At 40.2% G+C, this 18,404-nt stretch overlaps 3 protein-coding genes across 4 annotated transcripts; 1 reads left to right on the top strand and 2 right to left on the bottom strand.

The window, feature by feature from the left end:
• The first annotated feature begins 2,859 nt into the window (after positions 1–2,859).
• On the top strand, positions 2,860–7,226 carry LOC306841170 (low density lipoprotein receptor adapter protein 1). The gene is made up of 3 exons (XM_079370881.1): positions 2,860–2,948; positions 4,537–5,253; positions 5,750–7,226. Exons 1-3 carry the CDS (start codon positions 2,933–2,935, stop codon positions 5,833–5,835), a joined length of 819 nt encoding a protein of 272 aa, XP_079227007.1. The 5' UTR covers positions 2,860–2,932; the 3' UTR covers positions 5,836–7,226.
• A 519-nt stretch (positions 7,227–7,745) lies between these two features.
• Positions 7,746–10,082, bottom strand: LOC306841169 (uncharacterized protein). The gene is made up of 8 exons (XM_079370880.1): positions 9,856–10,082; positions 9,520–9,591; positions 9,357–9,428; positions 9,023–9,222; positions 8,748–8,811; positions 8,482–8,647; positions 8,032–8,229; positions 7,746–7,867 (listed from the first exon to the last, which is right to left on the bottom strand). The coding sequence occupies exons 1-8, from the start codon at positions 9,862–9,864 to the stop codon at positions 7,785–7,787; spliced, it is 864 nt and encodes a 287-aa protein (XP_079227006.1). The 5' UTR covers positions 9,865–10,082; the 3' UTR covers positions 7,746–7,784.
• A 903-nt stretch (positions 10,083–10,985) lies between these two features.
• man2b2 (mannosidase, alpha, class 2B, member 2) lies at positions 10,986–18,398 on the bottom strand. Of its 2 annotated transcripts, none has more exons than XM_079370846.1 (19): positions 18,162–18,398; positions 17,878–18,024; positions 17,556–17,661; positions 17,280–17,452; positions 17,052–17,167; positions 16,386–16,563; positions 15,904–16,102; positions 15,625–15,815; positions 15,313–15,484; positions 14,773–14,909; positions 14,358–14,638; positions 13,994–14,185; positions 13,675–13,912; positions 13,485–13,595; positions 13,216–13,408; positions 12,150–12,296; positions 11,915–12,027; positions 11,663–11,780; positions 10,986–11,548 (listed from the first exon to the last, which is right to left on the bottom strand). In XM_079370846.1, exons 1-19 carry the CDS (start codon positions 18,294–18,296, stop codon positions 11,451–11,453), a joined length of 3,045 nt encoding a protein of 1,014 aa, XP_079226972.1. In that variant the 5' UTR covers positions 18,297–18,398; the 3' UTR covers positions 10,986–11,450. The 2 variants fall into 2 exon arrangements, with proteins under 2 accessions (XP_079226972.1, XP_079226973.1); XM_079370847.1 differs by having other exon boundaries at positions 18,306–18,389.
• Between the last annotated feature and the right edge of the window lie 6 nt (positions 18,399–18,404).

The following is an 18,404-nucleotide window of genomic DNA, read 5'->3' as shown; positions in this document are numbered from 1 at the left end:
TGTGGCTAGAAAAAGGTTTCAGTCTTGGAATTGGGATATCTCAAATTTAATATTTGACTTTTTATACACTTCCTTCTCAAACAAATAAACAGGACCAGCAGTTTAGTTGTGACACCAGTTCAACAGCGCTTAAATCTACCTTGGTCAGCAAGCTAATACCCTCACAAGCTGACAGTTTAAAGTTGGTGGATTTAATGTAAATGGTGCAGAAGCAATATTTTTGATTTATATTTTCTAGGTAAAACTTGCACACAAGCTGATTTTCTAGAAGATATGTTTTGTACATATTAAATTCTCAGTTTGATGTATTTTGTGAGTGCAAACTGACATATGCTTACTGGCACTAATTCTAAACAAACCGAGGTACATAAACTTACAAGTAGCAAAAAAAGATGGATAAAATGATGTAATGTTCAGATGAAGGGATGGATGTCAGGTCACAATGACCTTGAGCACCAACATCTGACCAGTTTGTCTTTGAGTCAAAGTGGACTTTTGTGCCAAATTTGAAATAAATCTCTTCAAGCATTTTGAAGATATCAAACAAGAATATGGAAAAAATTGCAAAAAGGAGTTTTTTTCTATCGGACAAAGTGATGCCTCAGTTAAGTTGATGAAATGCTTTAAGGGTTCCAGAAGACCTCTACCTTTGTCCTTGAAAACGAAAGGTTATTCATCTGTGCATATGCCCAAGTAAACATTGGGCCAAATATGGAAATACTGCCTGAGTGGTATCGCAATATTGCTTTCCCCTTGACTGGAAGGATAAAAAATGTAAATTTGTACATTTTTTTGTGGTATTTCTGGCTAATTAAGGTTTATATCATGATAGAGTTGGTTGCGAAATTAGGAGAGATTCATGATATGGTGACCATTAATGGCTGTACCAAATTTCATGCCAATACATCAAATAGTTTTCGACTAAAATCTATATAGATAACATGATATATAGTGAGTGTTTTGACTTTTGTCTCAACACGGCTTTAACCCTTTAATCTTTCCCTTAAAAGTGGGCAATTCAAGACGCATTCTACTATCACATCTTGAATGGCTCTCTGAATGGGAACACTAAATTGATTTTACCTGGAAAGCAATATGCCACAACATGCTCTCACATGCCCGAGAACCACATCTGCACTTCTGCTTATACCACAGTTTGGATGCTGACTCTGTTTCTGGTGCCCGTTGTGAGGTACATAGGGAGGGTGTGTGCCTGTCTGAGATTGTCCATTATGTCACCGGTGCCCCAAGAATAGTTCCAGTGTGTCCTGCGAGGCAGTGAGGCGAGTGTGACGTTAAAAACTTAACTGTTGTTGGTCCAAACCCAGGAGAAAACAGGGGCCTTACTGTTTCCCCATGTCAGGCACACCCAGCCACACACACACACACACACACACACACACACACACACACACACACACACACACACACACACACACACACGGACTACAGATGCACAGAACCATACACACATGGAATCATTTAAGCTTTTTCCTCTGCCACTGTTGCCCCCAGAATAAGCACTAGAAGCAGATCTGAACCAATGAGGACAGTGATCCCCATTACAGACAGGCTGTGACGCAGTGTGCTTGTAATGAGAGGTAGTGGGTTTCAGATGTTTTTTCCTCAGCCATGTGTTGTACATGTATAGAGAGGAATGTGAAAATAACAGTTGGTACAGCTTGATGTCAAGGAGTTGTTGTTTTTTTTTTTTACATATATTGTCATAAATAGTCTAAAATTAGAACATTTGCAGTGTCAGGTCGAAGCCAAAATAGCACAGCATCAATTGTTGCAAACAATTCCAGTATGGGTTTACATGATAAATTGATTTTAGAAAGATTTGTGACTTCACAGTTATATAACCATGCCTTATCATTGTTGAGATCAGAAATGTTGGTTGCATCTGAAACATTGAAAATACCAGCATGGGAGCTTTTTGTTATACAACTATTGGTTATTTTCTGATGTTTCAGTTAAATTTAGAACCAACTTATGAATTGAATATGAAAAAGAAGTTGTTTTTTTGCCGCTCTACTTCTAAGATAACAGTATTGATGGATTTATTTCCCCTGTAACTGCCTTATACACTAGTTTCTTCATGTTTCTTGGCACTCTGGTCTCTCAATAAGGTATTTTATTAAACAAAGTAGTATTTAATTGTACCTTTTGTTCTGGTGTGGTGTTAGAAAATGTGTGTTCCTTTAACTTGTTTGGGTAGCCTCGTTACTTTAAGAGGGCACCTTAAAAATCAAATTTCACTCAATGTAGCCTAAGCATCTTATTGTCTTCAGTGAAGGGTTGATACAGACAATAGTCTACAGTTTATATGCCATGTATTAGTAACGAAGTGAAAGGAGATGATTTGAACAGCAAAATGACTGCAGCAAAAATAGGCTAAATACTACAAGTGATACTTGTTCCTTAAAACCCAATGTCAATCAAACATACATGTTGATTAATTGTTATCCACCCTGCCATGAGGCGTAAATCCCACTTATTTTGTAAATCATCCCTATTATCGCTCTCTCTCTCTCTCTCTCTCTCTCTCTCTCTCTCCCCCCCTCTCCTGCCTCCTCCTCACTGCTCAGACAAGCGCTCGTCCGCGTGTGACGAGCTCGCGCCTACGTTGTTTAAAACGGTCTTCCCACGAGCCTTCTGAATCATTCACCTCACACAGACAGCAGGAGAAGGAGCGCGTGATTCAGACCATCCTTAAACTCTCACTGTCGTCTATTTGCCCACGAAGAACACCGAGCTCACTTTAACAGCAGATAATCGAGTCAAATATAGCGTGTAGATGTTTCTAACATCAGTTTCGTAGCGAAGCTGGTTTGTGTGGACGTGCAGGACAACAGACGACCACCTGCCCTGACAGTTTCGAATACCACGAAACTCCAGTTCACCATACTCGCACGAGGACATCGTTTGCATGAAACTGTGGCCAGGTAAGTCCAATTTCAGGACAATGCAAAAGTAAAATTGATAAACATGCCTTTTAATTGTTGTAAGCTTTTGTAACATGTCTTACCGCTGTTTATTGTTTGACTGTGTGGCAGTTGTTTGTCACCTAAAAACTTTAAAAGTTTTTTTTATTTTTAAGTTGTCTTATTTTTTTGTTTTTAGAATATACACAACCCACTTTTATATTGCTAAGGTAACCATGACTCTCCGCCGTTTAATTCAGCGTCAAATTAAAGTAGTAAAAACAGAAATAAAACAATAAAAATGTTTGTTAGGCCTAATCCATTCACTCCATTAATTGTTCTAGGAGATGAGCCAATCAGTTTTGGTCTGCAATGAAGATTAAACGTTTTTGACACATTTTCTGGAGTCAATCTAATGTGCTGAAATGGTATTTGCGTAACATTTGGTAATACATGTTCAAGGTTAGTACAAGCAGAAATGTTTTGTAGACCTCTGCAGTGTTTTGACCTGACACCTCTTTGCACGTCAGAAAACTGAAGGCTGGTTGTTTATTCAGATCACAAGACGTGACTGTATTTTTGATGCCCTTCAGACCTTCCATATCTGCAAATTTAAGTTATAGTTGTTAAGAGTATTTAGCTTGGCACAGTGACGGGGAGATCCAGTTTTGTACAAGCGAATTGTTATCATGCACAATTTGTTGCCATCTATGTGCTAGTTTACAAGTCAATGCTGCACCTTCTGCATTGCTTGTTTGTAACCCACACGTGTTGCTGTGCGTGTCCATGTCCTGGTTTCAGCTATGGCTCTAGGTCAACTTGCATCCCTTCTGTGATGTGACACACTCACAGAAGCATGCTATTGTTTGTGGGAGAAATATTTAGCAGGGAATGCAAAGCTGTTTCCTGCACTGGGGGGGTCAACTAACAATGGCTCCCACCCTAGAACGGTCAGTGGTATTCTCTGCAGCTCACTTCTGAAGACGGAGCTCGGATGTTAAAAGAATGGCCAAAAAAAAGAGAAAGGGAGGAAAAATAACACCGAACACAATGGAGAGCAGGCGGTTGTGCGGGTTTGTAGGATGGTCGACAATGGGGGGCAGAAGTGGTTGCATAAGAGTTGAGTTACCAAGGTCATGGTTGCTTTCAAGTCATCAAGCGCTAACAGTAAGATGTTTAAAGAAGGCTACACACTTTATATTGCCTTTGCATCACACTAAACACTCTTATTTTGGCCTTTTCCCAGCTCATCTGTGAGTTTTGTATGTCTGTCAGGAGTCTGTGTTAATGGCTACCCAAAGTCAACCAGACAGTAAATATTTAATGGGCAGTGTCTGTGCTGAATGAATACTCCTCAACCAGTGCGTCACATTTGTAACCGATCCTGTTGGGTGACTTCTTGTTTTTCCATGCAGTTGGACAAATTGAGCTGACTGCATGTTGTTTTTCTTAGATTGCACTTTCCTAAATTGCAACAAATGAAGAGGCTTCTTATCGAAGAAAATCCACAGCGTTAAAAGAATCGGTTGATCCTTATTTAACTCAGGAAATTGTCTTGCTTTATACACATCCATGAAATGCATCTGCTAACCTCTGTTTCTTTATCCAGATAAAAGCCGTGGATGCAACTACGCTCCATCTATAGAAGACAGGTGGAAGGGTGGCAGAGGCTCTGAAGAGGTCCAGCTGACCACCGGCAAATCCAGAAAACCCAGCCTGAAACGCACCATGTCCCTCAGCAGCTTCCACATAATGCAAACCCTCAAGAACTCTCCTGCTGCGCTACGTCGCCGCTTTCGCCGCGACCGCACAGAGTCTTTATCGCATGGGGACCCTCTTTTTAAGGTGCACTACCTGGGCACCGAGAAAATCTTCTCCCTGGACCGAGAACAGGCGCAGTACGCTATTCACCACCTGCTCGATGGTATTGCTAACGGAAAGAAGCTGAGCAAAGATCACGCCCTGGTGGTGCGTCCAAGATACGTCGAAGTGAAGGAGCTGAGTACAGGCCGACAGCTAACGAAGACGTACCTGCAGGACATTGCTTATTGTGCAGCGGATGCCAACCGGCCCAACGTCTTCCTATACATCTGCAAGCATCAGGGCCAGCAGCTGCAGTGTCGGGTGTTCTGGTGCAGCCGTGCAGAGCGGGCGCGGGACATGACGGCTTGCCTTGCACACTCGTTCCAGCGGGCACTGAGCGACTGGCAGCAGGAAGGCTCGGCCACTTTGCAGCCAGGAGAAGTGAAGGCAAAGCTAATGGAGGAGTCATCCAACTCTCCTGCAAACAACAAGAGTGCCACACTTCCTGCCAGTCTGGGAAAAGGTGAGACCATGGCACTGCTTCAAAAGGGGCAGAGAGGCAATGAAGTTTAGTGAGGGATTTATTATTAATAACTCTTACCAAGCAACACAAAAAACACATTGTTTTTAAATATGCAGCTTGAACACACTGAATCCTTTGAATTCCCTCACTGCAGAGACAGCACCTTGCTCGTCTAGGTTAATTACTTTGACAGCAGGAATGTACTGTTTTTTTCTTCTTGTTTTTAGTCAGAATTAGTTGCAATGCATGCAACATTCACTGCAAATCAATATTACAAATATTACATTGCATTTTAACATAAGTAAAAATCTCCCTCTGATTTCAGAAGAATTTCATTCAAATAGGTAATTGTTATCCAAGTCGTTTTAAAAAAAGTGCTACCTTACTAGGACACTTTGGAGTGAAGTTGGATTAACCTTATTGGCCAGTTGGAAAGACTGATGTTGGAGTTGTATTAGCTGCTGTTATGGTAACATTCTGTCTTTTCACTCCACAGTTCGTTGGAGAAAGAGAGGCTCCGTGTCTCGCAGCCCCCTCAGGGCCATCAGCAGGCGAGGATCTGCCTCTGACAGCTGGAACTGAACCACAGCTTTAACCCTTTGAACGCGGGGACTACTTTAACCGGACTACTACCTGAAGGACTGCAGCACTGACGAGAGGGAGGGAATGTTACAAGACAGAGGGGATAAAACCAGAACGGTGTGAAGAGTCCATATTTGGACGTGTGAGGACTCTGCTTATGGTGTTATGATGCCATAATCAGCGAGTTTATGAACTTGAAGGTTATTGATGCATCAAAGTTCTCCTGACTTTTGCAAGAGGGACACTCAAAATACTGCTGACAGCTGCCTTTGTTCACCTGTCAGCAGCTATGTGAGGACTGCCTGCAGGCCATTTGAGGAGTGGACTGTTTCATTTCCTTTGCTCTGCTTTGGCTTCTGGAAATAGATGATATAACAGACATTGACAACAAAAAACTGGAAGACAATGACAACAGTCTTGATTTTTAAGACTGACTTTTATTTAATCAATATTTATGACAGGTGTCTCCAGTTTTATTTCTAAGCCTGTGGCACTAACAAGCATCATTCCCATATATATTTTTTGGCCAAGAATATGTAGATGAGTGCAACTGGTCTGTAAAGCAAATTAAAGCAGTATATATTTTCTGGGCACTTTTAAAAGCAACACACAATTTGAAAAATCTCTAGCAAAACCTTGAAAATGTAAAACCTCCTCACGCTCAGCAAAGCCATAAACCTGCAATAAGAGACAGATACTAACTGTTCTTTGAAATGAATTATTTGCATTTATGTGGAAAAAAACACACCCGACCATGACTCGCAGGGTTTGTTTGTGTCCGAACACTGGGAACGCTGTGTTCCCAGTGTGGAGCCTCTATGTGGAATGCGCAGCCATGCACCTGCATTCCAATAGAGGAACATTTGAGTCGCAAGATCTTCTCTAAAAAGGACACAAATTCTTCTCCATGTCCGGCTATGGCTGGGAATATTGAGCAGCAAAGTAAATTGGTGCTTGTAGCTCTGCACACTTCACTTGTTCACATAATTAAAGCTATAAAAGGTGCCCTAACTGCTTCAAGTAAAATGGAATATGGGCAAGGTTGCATAACATGCTTTCCTGATGGCATACTCCGTCTTAAGGTTTACAAATGAGAGAGTTGAAGATTAGTTACGTATCCTGAGGCTATAATAGCTAACCAAAACGTTGCTAGGAAAGTTTTCTTTATCTCGTTTTGCCAGGAAAGTGTTTTTGAGTGAGGTGCCAATTGTCAGCAAATTTTAACATTTTAAATTTTTTTTTTATTTTTTTACCACAAATGGCACAGCCCCTTTCTCAAAATAAGGGCTTAAAGTGCCTGCTTGAAGTGTATTTTATAAATGTGTTTTATGTCATTGTACATATTTAATTAAATATGTATTTTATGGAGTATTAAAAGTTTTTATACAACATTTTATGTCTACAACATTTTGTCTCTCACAGCTGTGTTGTTTAAAATGACACATTTTGAACAGGCCCTCAACTTCTTGCAGCTTTGACCCTGAGGAACGATCCTGTTTACAGATTCATCAAATGTTATATTTGGCCTGAAGAAAAAAGAAATACGGTATGTTTGTGTGGGAGAGCAGAATTGAACGATTCGGGGGTAGCAGGGCAGGAGACGTTCAGAGAGGTCCTGGGATACTTAATCTTACTCATGTGATTTGTTTCCCAGGGTTACTTCTCTGCTGTTTTCACATTTTCAAACACTCAAATACATGTGACTTCCATTCGGACTGTAGGATTGATGCAGATGCAGCTCATGAGGAGAGCTGATTGAGATATCTTTGGGGAACTAATGAATTAAATCAAAAAGAAATCATTCAAACAAACACAAATGCCTGCAGCAGGTGAATTTTCCAATTACAATTTAAAAAAAACAAAAAAAACCCAGATCAGTCAGAATGTCTCATCTTAATCTTTATTTACTCTTCTCTAGAACAGTTCTGTGCTGTGAGGCTACTGCCAGACTACCCGGTGCTCTCTTTGTGTCGCTGTAACTCCAACAGGGATTGGACATGAAGGCGCCTCAGAGGCTTCACTTCCTCAGTCACTGAAAGAAGATGAGGAAAAAAAACCAATCACTTATAGCTTTAAAAATTAAGTGCAGAGCAAGTGGTAAGGCCCTCTGTTGTATCCTTTGTTATATGGCTGAACAGCACCACCTACTGGTTTTATGAATAGTTTTTGGTAAGGACATAAATTGTGAAATCTTACCTTTGTCGTAGTGCATCTCGTCCCGGTTCCCGTACACCACATACATCTCCAGAAAATTTAGAAGAGCACCTGTGACCAGGAAGCGTTCAGGGAGGGGAAGGTTTTTGATGTAACGCATGTCCAAGGCGAAGGGGTTGGAGGGAGAGGGTACTGTGCACAGACAGACTAGTTCACTGACCACGTCCCAGACACGAATACCTTTGGAAAAAACAATATAACAGAAAAAAAAGACACAGAATAGTATGTCATATTTGTGAAAGTCAAGTACTGTAAGTTACAGTTTTGATCATAAGCACCTGGAGCTTTTTCCATCAGCCTAATCTACTTCAAACAGACTTCAAACTCAAGCATCTGCACCTCGTTAAGCTCATGGAAAGTGGTGTAATTATTTAATCCGTGCAGTGAAACAATAACTTTCTCCTGTTTGGATTCCTCACATTGTTTCCGTACCTCGTGTCTGCCAGTCCCCGATGGACTTGAGTTTCATGGGCGTATCCTTTACCATCGAGTCAGTGCCTCCGATGTTGACAAGGCGCTCGTGGTTGGAGCGTATCCAGGCGTAGGGGCGGCCATACTTGACATAGCCAGCCAGTAAAAAGAGCGTGCAGTTCACCTCCTGAAGTAGGGTAAAAAGTGGTAAAAATGTGTTTTTCTGAAAATTTGCCTCACTTTCTACAGAATTTTTCTTTTTCTTTCTTAACTGATGAAGCTCTTACAGGCACTGCTATCTCTCTTTCACTAGGGGAGGCTGGAAGGAGATGCTCCTCTGTGCTGTGTTCCCTGAGGACAAAGAAAAGGTCAAATGATGCATTTTAGAGTCTAAAATCTGCTGAACAGTCACTTCCATTGCTTGATTAAAATGCTTTTAAATTTCATGTATTTATAAAAAATAGATAAAAATGAAACAAATGAAAATTTAAAAACACAAACAGTGATATAAAAAATACATAAATCTGTCATTCAATTTAGGATTTGTCAACACAGACATCACCTCGAGTTGTGCGTCTGAGTTTTGTTGTGTGTGTGCTGGTGGAGGTCTCGAGGGCCAGCAGGCTCCCCAGGCAGGGGAGAGCTGCTCCTGCTGTCCAGGCTCGGGGAGCTGCTGCTTGGGGAGACATCGCTGCTGTTACAGCTGCTACTGGAGGTGAAGGAAGAGGCTCTAGACACAGCAAAACCTGGGGAGCGCCAACCCTGCAGAAAGGGTTAGAGGGGAAAACATAATGTTTGTGCACACTTAATGTCAGAAATGTGTCCATTTCAATTGATTCAAATGAATAAATTCTAAATCTGTGTTTTATTGATGTACTGTATCAAAATAAACGTACCAGATCCTCATTAACTACTGTCAGAAGCAACTCCTCCTTCCCTCTTAGCCAAGGCTGGAAGTATTTGAAGCCCTGCAACAGACACAAAGACCATTTGCAAGAAATAATGTAGTTCACCACGTTAGCTATATGTTAATATTTCCTTGAAGATTAATTCACTGACCTGTAACGATCCAAGCAGAGCCAGGTCATTGAGGAAGTGCTGTAGTTTCCTCCTCTGCTCCCTCTCTCGTTTCTAGTTTAAGAGAAACAGTTTTTATCTCAAATGCTAGCTACCTCCAAGCAGCACAGCTACATCCAGCTAACACCACCAGTACCTTCCCTGTATCTTAGCAACCTGTGAAACGCCCCCTACCAGCATCCATGTTCACAACAAAGGCATCGTCCAATGTAAAACTACAGCATTATATTACATGCATCACAACAGATTTACCATTGTTTCCAATCCTAAATCAACATTTTGCAGCTGATTAAAGAGGAAATGAAGGAGACAACTTACACTGCACATTTTGTCCAAAAGAGCACACGTCTTCTTCACTTGCAAACATGACGTGATATAAACGACGACAAATTGCTAAACCATACCCTATGTCTTACATGGTCGTTATCTTCCTGCAGTGATACACAAACAGGACGAGGGTTTGTTCTCTCTGGGTGTTTCCTTTTTGATGCTCACAGCCTCTGTCTGTAGCAGTATGAAGTTGGTTGGGCATTTGAACCCCCTAGCGGTCATTTTGATGGACTATCATTAAAGCTGCAATGTGACAGCAAAAACTATACTTTGAAGAAATAAATCAAAATATCACAGACCAAACATTGAGAATAAATATATTACATGTTTTATGATTAGGCCAAATCGCCTGATTCTTTATTTTAGATCCACTCTCATTAAAAATCCAAGCACACAGGCTACCAGTGAGAGAAACTAATGCCAATAAACCATAGCAAAGTGTAATAATAATACAATATTAATTTGTGTACTAAATGTTTTGCCAAAAAATTTGAATAGAATTTGGCACCCTATTAACCAGCTTAAAAATATAAATGAAGGGGAATGTAGACGGTTTAAAAGCTAACAAGACAATATTCAATATAAATGTAATATTTAGAAAATATTTACTTTTTAAATGTGTTAAGGTATGTGTGCCTGAATGCAAACAAAATGTTGGCCCTGTTTGTGTAATATATTTTAGCAATACTGCTACTGATATTTTTAGCAAAGAGGGCCTATTTAACTTACAGCATCGCTGTGACTATTTAACTATAAACCTTTATCTGTTCATAAGGTATTGGGCCCCCGGACATGATTTCTATCAAGCATTATGCGAACCTGAAAGCAACCCTGGCTAATGTATGTGTCTTCTTGCCTTAGTCTTTGATTTAGGATAAATGCATGCCATGTATGTATCAATCTTATATTTATATTTTATTTAACTTTAGCTTATATTGCACTTTTCTAGTTTTGACTACTTAAAGAACTTTCACACCGTATGTCACACCTACCCATTCACACACTGATAGCAGTTGTTATGTAGTGCGACCATTGGATCACTAAAAATGCAATGTTCATAGGAGCATCCACCCTTCTATTCACAAAAATGAATTCATGTCTCTGATGAAGGAATTGAGTGACTTTTAAAATGCTTTCATTACAATTATGTGGGTTTCAGTCAGCCAGAGTTAGCTTGCATTCAGCAAGGCAATTACTTCCTTTACATTGAAGAAAATATTTTAAAGACATTCATGGTACATTTAAACTTTAAGGCAGCTTTTACTCATATGAAAAAAACCCCAAAACAATAAGTCAATTTTTTTTTTATCATTATCATAATGTAAACATTCAGCATCATATAAATGTTACTGTGCTGGTAATTGGCCCGTGTAATTGAATCTGATTTTCAAACAAAAAGAATCATGATTCTGTTGAGAGTCAACTCCAAATTGGAGCTCTCACACCTTGTCAACACTTGTTCACAAATTACCAAAAGGTGCAAACATAGCAATAATTAATAGTGCAGCAAAGGTTTAAATCTTTAAAAATAACTGTCATTGTGATTCTGAAGATCTTCATAGAAGACAAAAAGACGGCTCAGCCTATAAGCTTCTTGACGCAAAGTGGACAAAAAAGGTCCTGATCTCTTTGGGTGAGATGGTGACAATAAACCCATCACCTCCACAACACCCTTCTTTGTCTATGAGAGAGAAAACACAATTACAACAAGGTATGTTAAAACAATATTTCACAAAATGAACATATTGTTAGGTTTTAATTTATTAAAATGCCAAAAAACGTTTTGATATCTTACTCATTTCAAAGTTATCTGTTGTGTTCCACTTCCACCTCTGCAGACTGTTGATGTCCCAGGTTCCTGTTAGAGAACGCTCCTCCAGCAATTTTACTTCTCCTAACCCTTGCAAAATGTTCTGTTTACACCAGGAAAAAAAACATGGAAAGAAAGATAATGCAGAAAGAATTTCAAGATAATGAATATTGTTGTTTTAACACTTGACAATAATATGTAATATGTAGAAATGAAGTTGTATTTTATTAAAAACACCTTTATGTTTATGGTGACTGGTTTTGATAGCTCAGGGTCTTCTCCCTCCTCGAAGAGATGCATGATTCTTAACAGGACCCGATTATAGTCTGGCTCAGAGTGCAAATCTTCATCTAGAAGTTTATTATTTAAACAAAGTTATACATTTTCTTTTGACCAAAAAACACAAGTCTTTAAATGAATTTAAAAAAAAAACTCACATATATCAAGCTTTGTGTGAGTGGACAGGTCTCACCTGAGTGAATGTGGCTGAGGTGATCATTGTGGTTGGAGCTGTAGTTCCATCCAGGGATACTGAAGCTGAGCAGGTGGAGGTTGGGTGGCAGGACCACTAAGCGCACAGGAGAACCTCCTCTTATTTTTTTCTCATGCCAGGGCCTCTCTTAAAGTAAACAAAAAATAATAATAATTATAGACCGATATTGGATAGCCGATAAATTGGATGGCTGATATATTAAGCCGATATTGACCTTTTTCAGATGTATCTGAACTGGCATATTATGTATTCAATTCAAAAAACGTTATTTGTCCCCGGGGGGCAATTCAAGGGCACACAGAGCAGCAGATAACGACAGTGCAACTATACTAACAATTAACCAATCAACAAAGAATAAATAATAATAATAATAAAGAATAAATAGTATAGTATAAAGCTTGCGACACTTTACAGTCACATGTAGCAGAGCAACACCGCTAAGTAGTCTGTGGTCAGCACTAGACTTAGTTTAATAATTGTTGAAGTTGTATTACATTAATACATACTCTTTCATTTGGTTATTTCTTTTAAAAATGTACTCGTGTGAACCTTCTTTTCAGGACTGGATGACTGAAGTGGGCAGAACTGCTGCTTATGAAAGAATGTCATATAGGATGCTGGACAGAACTGAAAAATATTGTCTAAAGTGGGATATGTACCTCGATTATATCCAGATGTCACAGTAAAGATCAGGCAGACGCGCAAAGATGTGGGTTGAGATGCAAGCCACCTCTGAGAGTGATTGACCCGTCAGGAGTAGGGGTGGGTGGGGGGTGGGATTTAGGGTGTTGATGGTTTGTACATTTGTTAACATATTGTGTATGTTGATTCTAATATCAGAAAATAAAAATTGCAAGTCAAAAAAAAAAAAAAAATGTACTCGTGTGCAGAATGAATAGTCTTATCGGTGTACCATCCACACAGAAAAGGACTGTTTTTACTCCAGCTCAAGAATTCAAGGTACCAGGTTGCGAGGTAAGATCAGACTTTATAGCAAGCACCCCCTATGTGTTATGTTAAGCATCCCTTAGAACATTTGATTTACGTGGTTGGTCTATGGGCATGATGACAGGTCTGTGCTGCAGCTCTATCGCCTCCCTATGGTAGAGCTTGGAAGTGGTACGGATGGAGCCCAGCATCAACCACAAAGTGGGCCTTACAACCGAGCTGTCGTTTAGGGTTAGGTTGTAGCCAAGGTTCCAGGGTAAGTTGTTCCAAAGACGGCGATGGAGCATAACCTGGGTAGAAAACACATGATGAAAACATGCTTCTGGTGTGATTAGCAGGGCGTTATCTTTATATATTTTGCTTTACCTCTAGTTGTCCGTTAGCTTGGCTTGATACGCCATGAGCTCTGTCACTAACCAGAACCATTCTGCTGAGGTCGTCCTCAATGTAGGCTGCTCGAACCATGGGGAAGTAGTTCTACAAAAAGCAACATTTTAAGTAATAGCAGGTCAACTTTGGGTCGATTTGAATCTCAAACACTTATTGAAACTCTTACTCGAGCTAAAGTGTTATTAATGAACTTCCTGTATGTTCTCTTCATCATCTGGTAGCCGTTGTCATCGGTGTACAGTGTCCTGTTGTTTTGCAAGGAGGAGCTGGTTCGGAGGACGACCTCAGTGTTGACATGAAGGGGACCCAGAGAATACGTCTGCTCCAGCCTGTGACACCTGCTCCCAAAGCATTCTGGGACACGGGTGGTGATGGAGTACGTGTAGTCTTTATCATTTTTCTCTCTGGAACGTGCAACGGTGAGTTTTAATCTCAATATAAATATATTTTTTTTAAAACAAGATGCATAAAATTTTTTTATCCACCTGTAGAAGCGTTGCCTGATTTCTGTCACGACCTTCCCGGGGATGATCTCCATTTCGACGGCCTTGTATGCCCGCACAGCTGATCCGTTAGCACTGAAGATGTAGTTATCAGAGATGGGTCCTGCTTTTATATCTCCGTTAGCGTGGTACTCCCAAAAATCCTGAGTCATCATGACTGTCTTTTTTTCTTGACTGCCCAAGAATGAAATAGAAGTTGAAAGTAAGAGCCAAAGAGCAAAGAGCCACAAAAGGGGAACTACTACAATTTACAAGACATTACAATGTGCTACCAGGTGTGAAAAAGCACAATAATGTTTAAATCTTCAAAAATGTAACATTACAAGTAAAAGTGTGATTAACTTACAGATATGTTATGCTGTGGAGAAGATTTGTATCCTGGTCAAACATGAGCTTGTAACAATCATTCAGAACAGGAAGGAGTCTCCTCCCTGTTTCCAACGAGTTGGGGATGAAACGTCTCTCAAACTCAACCGCTTTAGCCTCATACGTCCAGTTACACTTCAGCCGCCTCCCAGAGCATTTCTTCTCCCAGAATTTAATCAGGTATTTCCTGTGCTGAAGGCCTCCGAGTTCAACCACGATAAAAAGATCATAGGTCATATTGGACTCTGCCGACCTCTGGATCTGCAATAGCCAAAAAGATCAACAGAAAAAAAGATAACAGCCCAAGTCCTACTCTCTATCTTCTAAATGAAGTCAAGGCTCAAGTCTTGCACTCGGGAATGTCAACACTGCAGATTGAGACAAGCTATCAGTACCTGCGCAGGCACAGGGTGCCCATCATCATCAAAGACAGCAGCTGAGGGGAAAGGTGCAGTGATGTTGATAATAGTGGTGATGTTCCATGCTAACGGGTTGTAAACGATGACATGTTGCTCCAATGTTTTATGAACACCTGTCACGAAGAGAGAAATTTAAGGTCAACATTTTTAGAAGTAATAATAATAATTATGAAAAAAAAAAGGTTTTGACAAGCGTTTAAAATTCTTAGTGTGACACATGTCCTATCTGTTAGGTAAGGTTTATAACCTATACTGAAGCCTGTCAGCAGGGGGAGCTCCAAATGTTTTGGCGACATTGATGTATGATGCAAAACGCAGGAGGTAATTAGCCTACTTAGCCTATTCTTTGAATAAATTGTAGATGGTGAAAACAGCTTGCTTAGCTTTAATAAAAGTTCAAAAAACTGCCTGAGCTAACAACAAGCACTCACACAAAAACATGGTGTAAAAATGTAAAAAAATTAAAAATTAAAATGAAGTCTATATTTTGAATGTTAGCTGCAGAACATTCCCCACCTTTTTTGTGGTAGCGACTGCCAAGGATGTTGGGTAAGTTGAGGTTGTGAGGCAGCAGGAAGAGTGCAGCTAGAAGCTCCTCGGCCCCCATCATGGCCTGCATTAAGTGCTGCAGGTACATGTTTGCCACTTTGGGAGATTCGGTGCCAGTGATGCCATCATGGTGTTGGACCTAAAAACATTTAACATAAAATGTTTTATTTTGTGTTAAAATAGAGTAAAATGTTAAGTATAAGTTCCTGATAAGAAACTTGTTCACCTTTATTTTTTCTTAATCTTCAGCTAAAGATGTAAAATATTTGATCACTTTACCTCTGAGACAGCCCAGCGAAGTGCTTTCAGTTTGTCTAGGGCCCAGTCTTTAGCCACAGGTCCATCAGGGAAGCTGATTCTGTACCGGGTGAAGAGAGTCTCTACTGCATGAAGCTGGGAACTGGCCTGTCTTGCCACTCCTTTCAGGATGTTCCTGGAGGCGTAAAACCCTGTCCATGCCTGATGAGGCTCTGTATGAAAACACAGGACAAAATGTAAACAAGAAAACTTACAGTGTCGTTTTCTTCTGTGTTGTGTATTAGGTTTTAGGATTCATACCAGTGGAATATGGGAGAAAATCTTCACTCCCACGGAGGTCCCAGACCAAATTTGATTGGTGGATTGCTTTGAAGTATTCACTCAGAGTGGCATACTGCACTGTCACCCCAAACTCTTTACTGTTATGATTGATATATTTCATTAGAGGATCCATGTTGTTGAACTGGACGGATGAGTTGTAGAACTGTTTGTCACAACCCTGAAACAAAAGTTGCACAGAGTTGATTATTGGCACCGACAGGTCGCTCTCTCTCACTCCTGCACAGCCGAAGCACCGTAACACTACGTGAAACCGCACGCTCAAACACTAATTTTATACCTTAGCGGATGTACTGTGTAAGCACAAAGGCAAAATGACACACAAGTTCTGCTGTGAAAGGAGCGTCTTATGAATAAAGATAGAAATGTAATTGCTGGACCACTAACACAAACCTTATTAGATTGACATTTAATAATATAATCGAAAGTTTCTGTTTGCTCACCCAGGGCCACAGCACATGCTTCGTCCTGAACCACGCCGCTCTCTCTTTGATGTTGTCCACCATCGTCTTGGCGTAGGCTTGTATGGTGTCCTTGGTTACAGGCAGGCTCATGTTGGGGTAAACTCCATTTTTCGGAGGATCAGGAAACAAGGCAACCCCATTCCAGTAGAAACCAGAGCTGAAACATAGTTATTCCGCTTGTCTATTGAGCAACACTCATTTCTAGCAAGAGCACCCAGAACACAAACCTCAATGGTCTGAAGATAAGCTTTCTTTACTGAAACGGCATAAACATACACTGAAAATAAATGAGATTGACTCACAGCAGAAAAAGAGAAATCATTATTTGCTGTTGGACAGCTTCGACTCGTTTGTTTATTTGCCAACCCTTTTATGTTATTTATGTATTGTTCTGTATGTGAACGTATGTAATGTTATACTGTCTATATTTTTAATTCTGAATATATTTCTGCATGTGTTTAATTTGAACTCTTCATTTTTTTAGTTTATGAATAATGTTTCATTTTCCTGTTTGTGTGGGGAAAATGTCTATATATAAAAGAAGCTGACATGCCGTGTTGGAGGTCTTCAGAAAACAACAGAAGTCATATTTAAAAATGAAAAGACAACCTTACATGGAATTATAAAGCGTTTCACTTGGCCTACCTGTTGGAGAATGGCAGGTGTGATGGGGTGCAATAGCTAAACTGGTCCATAGTGTGAGTGAAGATCTGCTGCTTCTCTTTAAGAGAGGGAGAACCTCTCCAAACAAACTGTAGTTTCTAGACAAAAAAATAGAAAAACACGTTCTTGTTTTTCAGCCTAAATATTAAGATAAACATTTTTAAATAAAAGTGTGTAAAAAAGAAAAGAAAAGGGGTTGTCATCTTATACCTTGTTTTTCTGCATCGAGTCTTTAAGGTCATAGTCAATGCGAGAGATGAGGTGGGCGTTGAACCCAGCCAGGGCGAAAAGGACAGGGGTGGTGACTGAAGCTCCAAATGGATCCACATGCCAGGAAAACTGAGGACGCACCCCAAACGTTTCATACAGGAAACCGTGTCCCTCTGAAACAGCACAAAAGCACATGTAACAGGAGAAACATACCGCCAACTATGTCACTGTTTCCTCAAAGTGAAATTTGCAAAAGCAGGAGGTGTGTCTTTGTACCTGTCATCTGTAGTATGTCATCGTTCAGGTCAGTTACAGCCTCGTCGTGCATCACTTGTCCCCCAATGATGAACTCAAGTCGACCCTCTCCAACAAGTTGTCGCACCTAGAAAAGCAGCAGAACCACAAAAGGCCACTCCAAAGATATTAAAACCATAAGATTATTTAACTTTCCATCGAAAATAAAAACTAAAAATGTTAACATCATGGTATGATATCTCACATTCCGGAGCATTTATTTTGGCTTTTTAGGGGATAAATAGAGACTACTTTACATATTTGTTGTGTCAGTACATTTTGTGACCTATCATGAGTCTCTTACTTGTTTCTTATGAGAGTCTGTGGCCACAGTATCCCACCAAAGTCGAAAGAACTCCTGCTCCACAGCGATGAACCTGCGGTCTGGAGCCTTTGACAGCTCCTCAGTCACACTGGTGTATACATTAGCAGCATAGGCGTGCATACTCTCCTGTTGACACAGATACATGTGGCAACATCATTAATACAACTTTAATTAATACAAATATAGGATATACTGTTTGTTTAAATATACACTGTTAAATAGCACACAATATGTGTTATAAATTATTATTAAATTAAATCTACCTGGATAGTGTACACCCAGCCAACATCCATGTGACTATGTGGGATGACAAATGTTTGAATGAGCTCGTTTTCTCTGGTGAATCCAGAGGAGCAAAAGCAACAGAGTAAAGACACAACACAGGCAAAAAAGATCATCGTTTAAACCCTTAAAGGCGAAGAGAAGCTAAGAAACTTGTCCGATCATCTCCTGAACTTCCTTATTATTGTTGTGTTGCAGAAGCATGTGATTCGGACGACTCGCGG

This window comes from Symphodus melops (genome assembly GCF_947650265.1).
Source record: "Symphodus melops genome assembly, chromosome: 20".
NCBI lineage: Eukaryota > Metazoa > Chordata > Actinopteri > Labriformes > Labridae > Symphodus > Symphodus melops.
Note: the sequence above shows the minus strand (reverse complement) of the source record. Positions and strands in the feature narration are given on the sequence as shown.

What these genes read in the sequence shown, in the direction of transcription:
- LOC306841169 (XM_079370880.1), bottom strand. An exon ending in ACTCAGACGCACAACTCGAG is followed by an intron (nt 8,812 to 9,022) that starts GTGATGTCTGTG and finishes CTTTGTCCTCAG; the next exon opens with GGAACACAGCACAGAGGAGC. An exon ending in CGAGATGCACTACGACAAAG is followed by an intron (nt 7,868 to 8,031) that starts GTAAGATTTCAC and finishes ATCTTCTTTCAG; the next exon opens with TGACTGAGGAAGTGAAGCCT.
- man2b2 (XM_079370846.1), bottom strand. Translation starts at nt 18,296, where the DNA reads ATGATCTTTTTTGCCTGTGTTGTGTCTTTACTCTGTTGCTTTTGCTCC. An exon ending in ATCAGGCAACGCTTCTACAG is followed by an intron (nt 13,913 to 13,993) that starts GTGGATAAAAAA and finishes TGCACGTTCCAG; the next exon opens with AGAGAAAAATGATAAAGACT. An exon ending in AAGCTAACGGACAACTAGAG is followed by an intron (nt 13,409 to 13,484) that starts GTAAAGCAAAAT and finishes TTTTCTACCCAG; the next exon opens with GTTATGCTCCATCGCCGTCT.
- LOC306841170 (XM_079370881.1), top strand. An exon ending in TCCTGCCAGTCTGGGAAAAG is followed by an intron (nt 5,254 to 5,749) that starts GTGAGACCATGG and finishes TTCACTCCACAG; the next exon opens with TTCGTTGGAGAAAGAGAGGC.